The sequence below is a fragment of the Sitodiplosis mosellana genome, unplaced genomic scaffold, assembly GCF_009176505.1.
Source record: "Sitodiplosis mosellana isolate CC-2019 unplaced genomic scaffold, AAFC_SMos_1.0 Smas_scaffold_5, whole genome shotgun sequence".
Taxonomy (NCBI): domain Eukaryota; kingdom Metazoa; phylum Arthropoda; class Insecta; order Diptera; family Cecidomyiidae; genus Sitodiplosis; species Sitodiplosis mosellana.
This window is the reverse complement of record NW_022595248.1, coordinates 1,950,814-1,957,736: the sequence shown is the minus strand read 5'-3', so window position 1 is coordinate 1,957,736 and position 6,923 is coordinate 1,950,814. Positions and strand designations below refer to the sequence as shown.

General features: G+C 33.8%; 2 protein-coding genes across 2 annotated transcripts; both read left to right on the top strand.

Annotated features, from left to right (window-relative positions):
• Positions 1 to 2,320: 2,320 nt before the first annotated feature.
• LOC129567142 (fatty acid-binding protein, muscle-like) lies at positions 2,321 to 4,365 on the top strand. The gene is made up of 3 exons (XM_055443768.1): positions 2,321 to 2,480; positions 3,131 to 3,650; positions 4,112 to 4,365. The coding sequence occupies exons 1-2, from the start codon at positions 2,432 to 2,434 to the stop codon at positions 3,532 to 3,534; spliced, it is 453 nt and encodes a 150-aa protein (XP_055299743.1). The 5' UTR covers positions 2,321 to 2,431; the 3' UTR covers positions 3,535 to 3,650; positions 4,112 to 4,365.
• Positions 4,366 to 4,495: 130 nt separating this feature from the next.
• On the top strand, positions 4,496 to 6,146 carry LOC129567144 (probable fatty acid-binding protein). Its single transcript, XM_055443770.1, has 2 exons — positions 4,496 to 5,012; positions 5,295 to 6,146. The coding sequence occupies exons 1-2, from the start codon at positions 4,967 to 4,969 to the stop codon at positions 5,693 to 5,695; spliced, it is 447 nt and encodes a 148-aa protein (XP_055299745.1). The 5' UTR covers positions 4,496 to 4,966; the 3' UTR covers positions 5,696 to 6,146.
• The last annotated feature ends 777 nt before the right edge of the window (positions 6,147 to 6,923 follow it).

The following is a 6,923-nucleotide window of genomic DNA, read 5'->3' as shown; positions in this document are numbered from 1 at the left end:
TTGATTTTCATCATGCTTTTTCCTCGTTGACAAAGGCAAACAATAGAACACAGTCTATGTGATGCGAACAGATTTTTACCAAAGATGAAAAAAGAAACCCGAACGATGCTTTCGTTTTCAGCGTCTAAGAGAATTAATTTCGTGAATGGTTTTTGTGTTCAAAATCAAAAACACCGTTTTGTAGTGAAACATGAACATGAATGGGAATGGAGCCAAACATGAACTTCAGAGAAATTTCAGTCAGATATGAGTGGTATAATGATGAGGGGAAGTGAAAACATATCTGGTTGTCTTTTTCAGTGAAACGGTCCTTTTCCAGCATCCTTGTTGGAATACGCATCTCTCCACACATTGCCCCTTAACCGGCAAATTACTCTACACGTGCAGACACATGATGTGTATCAGCAATTTTGGAGACACAATGGAAGTCTGTTTATTTGTATCCCTTGGATGCTGCATCCGTGCAATAGCCAAATGTACGCATGAATGAAAGTCTTCTCCTATTTCCACTGGAACGAATCGTTTTTCCCGGTGGTTTTCTGTCCTTTTCTTTCCCGGAGACCGTTTGTCAGTACTACCTACTTGAACAGTAGTCAATGCTATTTACTTCTTGATGTCATCGAAGTAGTTTTGACTTTGGTGCAAGATTTTTGTTGGTAAAATATTTAATGCGATGGTAAAAATAATTTTACAATTTTTTTGAATGTCTCAAGTAATTTGCCCATTATAAAATTATGATTTTGTCAAAATTCGGTTGAAATTCATAATTCATCTCCATTTCTCCAATCGCTTTTATTCCATACTTCAAGCGAGAGGTGCGGGAAGAATTGGTTCGTGTCTCGACTAAATCTCACAACAAAGTATTTAGTCTCAAGAAATGATGGATTTTGTTTTGTTGCCCACGTGAAGCTAAAAATTGATGTGTTTAAGTTCGATGCTAAATTGGCATTGCCAATTGATTCATTAGAAAATGTTCTTCACGATAAGTTATCGTCGATAACTCGGCTCTAAAAGTTTCAATATGACTCTAATTTGCACGGTTGTGTCAATGACAATTAGAAAAAATGTCAGAAACCGGTTTGATAATTGAATATTGAGCTGAGATTCGAATATATTCAAAAGAAATTTTCAACGTTTTCGAAGCTTTGAAAATAACAATAATAGTTGGTAATAATTATCCAATTCAAAATTCAATTATAATTGAAAGAGGCAGGATTGTATAAAGAATCTTTATAAACAGAGATTCAAATTTTAATTTGATTTGTATAAAGAAGAAAAGAGCTAAAATGTTAATTAAATCATCCATCATACGACTACTACACACTGAATTGGATAGTAATTTCAAGAATATATAAATAGCTCCAATTGTTGCTTCAACTCGCAGACACGAGGCAACGAATCGCAAAAGGTCTGATTCGCGTTTAAAGTGATGATGATTGCTTTGTTGACTGATGGCAATTCGTTTCGTGTTTACTTCGATCGCCACCATCATCATCATCTGTCCAGCGCAATACGTATGACCAAGCAATTCGCATAATTCGTCAATGATTTAATTTAGCTCAGATGTATACACAGAGTACACAAACCGGTTTAGTATTTGAAACGTTCATTTTTTTTTCGCAGTATTTCAATTGACGGATTTTTCCGTAACAAGTGCGATAATTCATTTCAAAATGAAAAAGTTTGTATACACATATATTAATCTAGTACTTTATCACTTATCAAATTAAAAAAAATTGCCCAAATGTACACAATGAAACTGAATTTTCAACGACTACTTGGCAGTCGTCACCAAAAATCAGAGGGAGAGTTGTCGTATTTTTTTTTGTTTGGCCGATAATCTTTAGTTGACCCCAATGACAAGTTCCGACACAAAATGTACACATTTCGTTAGTTTCGTTAATTGTTACTTAAAATTTGTTGACAACGGGTGTGGCAAGAGTCACGAAAAAAAACGAACTTCTTTCAGATAATAATTAAGGCCGAGCACATACGTTGATATGGTAAAAGATATGCTCAGTTTTGTTTTCGTGTTTACTCTTCTTTTTTTTTTTAAATTCTGTTGATCATATCCGTTGAATGGTCATATGCGTACACTCATACCAACACATTCGAAGGCATCAACGCTTGCCGTACATCTTTGGTAAATGTACAACAATTCCTTTATACATTAAACACACACATTTGTGTGCTCTCACCAAACATACTTTGGCTACTCCGATTCAGTTCCATTCCGGGCACAGTTCGTTGGACGTGACTCGTCACAAAGACACTCTTCTCTTAAATACACGCTTATCGTTGTGCAAATGTATTGGTTTACTCTCACTGCTATTTGAAATTCGTTTCGTTCCATGGGAGTTCATTGGTTCATTGTCAATTCTTTAATAAGGAAATCAGTCGTTGTTCAATTATTCAACCGAAAGCATCAAAAATGAAGTTCATCATCGCTCTCGTCGTAGCTCTTGCAGCAGTCGCTTCTGGTAATTGAAATTTTTTTTTCTAAGTTGAAAATCTTTGAAGTTTCTTAAGTTCTTTTTCGAAAAATAATGTTATTTTCTTGATATTTTTCTTTTGAAAAAAAAAAAAAAATCAGTTTGTTCAGTTAATTTGTGTCGAGATCCTTTTTTTTAAAAAACGTTTCGTTACTGAAATGAAAAAGTTCACTTTTCTTGTTCAAATCCTTTTTGTAGATGCACAAGATTTGGTTTTAATTTCAAAGTGAATTTTAAACGAAAAAATCAATTTTAATCAGAATTTTGATAAATTCTATCCGAAAAAAGAATCGAAATTAAAATCGATCGAATTTCACATTCACAGCAAAACTAGCAGCAAATTCTTCAGACCATTGGGATTTGTACAAATTCAAAGCATATTTTTGTGTTAGTGCATCAGTGAAATAATCTCTTTCTTCTATCTAAGGAGTATGTAGTTCATTTTTTTTCACTTGAAAAGCAAAGTTCACTTGATTCTCTCTGCGCAGTATAAACTCTTTCTTTTATCGATTCGAACTGAAAAATTTTATTTTCCCATCAGCATAAGTCATCTTCAAATATTCGAATTGCTTTCGAACTGCTTTCGATTTAAAATATCTTTCTCATTTTTTCTTTTCATTTTTTTTTCATTTTTCTAGCCAAGGAAATTTGGGAAGGAAAAGTATACAAAAACTATGAATCGGAAAATTTCGATGAATACATGAAGGAACTTGGTGTTGGATTTTTTACGCGCAAGATCGGTAACGCCGTTTCACCGACCGTTGAATTGAAAAAACTCGACAATGGCAAATACCAGCTGCTCACCAAATCGACATTCAAGGATTCAACGATCGAATTCGAATTGGGCAAGGAATTCGATGAGAAAACCTTGGACGATCGTAATGTGAAGAGTGTTATTACAATGGAAGGCAACAAATTGATCCAGAGACAAGGCGGTGATCCACCATCCACTCTAATTCGTGAATTTGGCGACAAAGAAATGATCGCAACCATGACAGTTAACAATGTTGTTTGTACCCGTAAATATCGCGTCGAAGAATAGATTCGATTAAATTCGTCTACGAAAAAAAAAGAATTGTTCCAGTACAAATACCTACACACAGACATAATATCGAAAAAAATATACCGAACACACATCAACGTTAAAACACATACATTGTGAGTGTATTCTTCTTTTTGTATTCCTTTTATCCCTTTTCCTTTCTCTTCGCATCTTTTTTTTACGTTTTTTCTTGTCGTCACTTCTCTCTTCGTTACGTCCGTATACTATCTTTCGTTTGACTGCATGAAATGAATTTTCTCGTTTTGAGAGAATGAACAAACGGTGGCGATAAAAATGTCCACTAACTCTAGACTCTTTTTTTTCGTTTACAATTTTGAAATGAAATTCAACGAAACGTTTAGACTACCTAAACTAATCAGACAATTCGAAATGATCAACCAATCTGGCCAATCACACAATTCAAATAAAATTCTTTTTTCATTCTTTCCCTTCTTCTACGGTATCAATTCAATAATGTAAAGATTGGGAGATTCCAATTCAAACAAGAAGACTAAATATTGAATCAATTTGTTAGAAAATGACGCATTATAACATACAAATCTTCACTTTTTTCCAGATCATGAAGTCGTTTTCATATATCCAAGTGATCCGTGTCTGGACTTAGTTTAAAAAAACAACTTTGATAACAACAACACATTTGAGGAAATAGTTTTGAGAATTTTACGGAAAATAGTTCGTTTTAGTCGTTTTTGTAACGTTTTTTTTTTTGTTGAGATTTCAAAATAAAGTAAATAAAAATAGATGCAATGTACAATGGAAATGAAAGACGAAAGAGAAAATAAAGCGTATAGAATAACATGAGCACAAAAAGAAGTTTTGTTTGTATTTCGACTGGTTTATTTAGCACCGCTTCACATGGGCATTTATCGAATCGTTTCAGTTCTACACACAGGAATGAGAATATATAGGAACATTCGAACATTGTGCAATTTTACTTTTGACATTGCCCAAGGCTAACTTGTTACGCCAATGCCGTAACTGTGCATTATAACTAGAATTTGTAAGGTGTTACAGTGATGGCAATTCGATTTTAGTGGCAAACTGCACTTTTGACACATAACCGAGATACGCGCACGGCAAGCAGGTAGACGGAAAAAACTGGTTTTTCTCTCATACACACACACAATTCATTGTCAATGCACAGCTGGTTATGGTAAATTGTACACAAGCAAACAACACAGTAGAGATGAAGATTTTGCTCGTTTCTTGCTTTCCTTCGAAAAAAAACCGATGGCCTTTATCAAAATGTAACCACCTTTATCGAAACGTTCAGGTGTTATTATTTGCAATTCTTGAATTATGCAACTTATTTTGCCCCACTCCAATATTCATGGCATGATAAAAGGAGCAATTAGAATAGGCTAGTCAGTTGATTTTCAATTACTCAACGCATAACATCAGAAAGACAATAATGAATTCCATCATCGCAGTACTCTTTCTTGCTGCTGTTACGAGTGGTGAGTTGTAAAATAGTGATCGACATTTTGATTTGTCTCGAATGCGACAAAATGGGACAGGAATGAAGTAATTTCATTTAAATATCAACGATTGAACTTGAAGTTAATCATTATTTCTTATATGAATCACAGATTTAGATTCAAGCGATGATATTTACAAAACAAATTAAGTCGTTCTTTTGTTCTGTTTGTTTATTTCAAGTTGTGAGTTCCTAGTCAATTCGCTTAGTATTTGATTTCGGGCCAAATTGTTGTCGTTTTTTGTTTCTCCATATGTCGCAGGTGCCGAGGTGTGGGAGGGAAAAAAGTACAAAAACACCGAATCGAAGAATTTCGATGAGTACATGAAGGAACTTGGCGTTGGATATTTCACGCGTACCATCGGAAATTCAGTCCAACCAACCGTTGAACTGAAGAAACACGGTGATAAATACACGTTGCTTACAACGTCATCATTCAAAAATTCCGAACTCAATTTTGAATTGGGCAAAGAATTTGAAGAGGAAACATTGGATGGTCGTAAAGTGAAGAGTGTCATGACATTAGAAGGCAACAAATTGATTCACAAACAAGGCGGTAAACCACCATCGACAATCACTCGTGAATTCAAGGACAACGAAATGATCGCCACAATGACAGTGAAAAAAGTCACTGCAACTCGCAAATACGTTGTCGAACATTAGAATTGACGTCGTTCCAATATTTTGGCGTAAACAAATTAGAACAGCAAAATAAAATACGTCATGGAAGCTACGCCGAATATTTTCAATGTGAATACGCGACCTAAATTGGATTGACCTTCAATCTTCTTTTTTTTTCCTTTTAAATGTATGTATCATCTTGTTTTGGCTCAACGTACTGATATTTCGGAAATCAAACTCAACCGACGACAGCGATACGAAATTTTTTTTATCTCAAAATTTACTTCCTTTCTGCTATATCGCCATGTATCCCAAAGAGAATTGTGCAACTGTGAATTTAGAATATTAGAGAAATTGTATTTCGAAAACATAACTGTGAAATTTAGGCTATTTATTTGTACTGTAGAACGGATTTTAGATGAAATTGAGAGAAAAAAAACACACATCAGATTGGCAATGAAATACGCAAATAAAATCGAAATTTTTATTCAAATCATTATGCAGTTTGATTTGTATTATTTTCTGATTTAAAACCATGCATATTCTGCGTCAACGATTTTATATCTCACAAGGAGGTGATATCAGTGCGCTTGCACCGCTTTTTGATCAATTTCTTCAATTAAATTTTTATTTTTTTCACCGTTATTCAGGGTTATCTTGTAAAACGTCAATGCCATAATTGTGAACTTGTACTAGAACATTATCAGAATTGTTAATTGTTATTGCAAATGGGATTTCTTTTCAGCGATGGCTACAAACATTCGTTCGTAGAAAATGTTGTCGTATTTTTGTTCGTGTGTTCGTTGAAAAAAAATCTTTTGGTTTACATTAAACCAATTTTCAGACGATTTTTTCGAAACTAAATGATGGAAAATTGTTCTGTTTTGTACAATATGAACATTTTCCCGAAGCTGATGAATAACCTGAGGAAAAGCATTTTATTTTTATATATGTAAATAAATTCATCGCCATATTCATTTTCAGCATCGTGTTATTAAAACATTATTCCAACTATGATGTCAACGTACAATGACCCATCTATATGCTGCCCGAAGGCTATAATTACAGTTGAATGCTCAATCGACGTTTTTTTTTTTGTATATTTATGAACTGGTGATAAAATCGTTTCTTTAAATAGTGATTAATATTAAATCTAAATATAGCAAATGAAATTATTGACTTTCTTCAAGCCTTATTTATTTGCTTGTCGGATAGGTATTTCTGATAACAATTATGAAATCTAGTTATTGATTTAGCAGTTCTATTTTCA

Coding starts and splice junctions, on each gene's coding strand:
- LOC129567142 (XM_055443768.1), top strand. CDS start 2,432: ATGAAGTTCATCATCGCTCTCGTCGTAGCTCTTGCAGCAGTCGCTTCT. Junction 2,481..3,130: donor TCTTGCAGCAGTCGCTTCTG/GTAATTGAAATT, acceptor TCATTTTTCTAG/CCAAGGAAATTTGGGAAGGA.
- LOC129567144 (XM_055443770.1), top strand. CDS start 4,967: ATGAATTCCATCATCGCAGTACTCTTTCTTGCTGCTGTTACGAGTG. Junction 5,013..5,294: donor TCTTGCTGCTGTTACGAGTG/GTGAGTTGTAAA, acceptor CATATGTCGCAG/GTGCCGAGGTGTGGGAGGGA.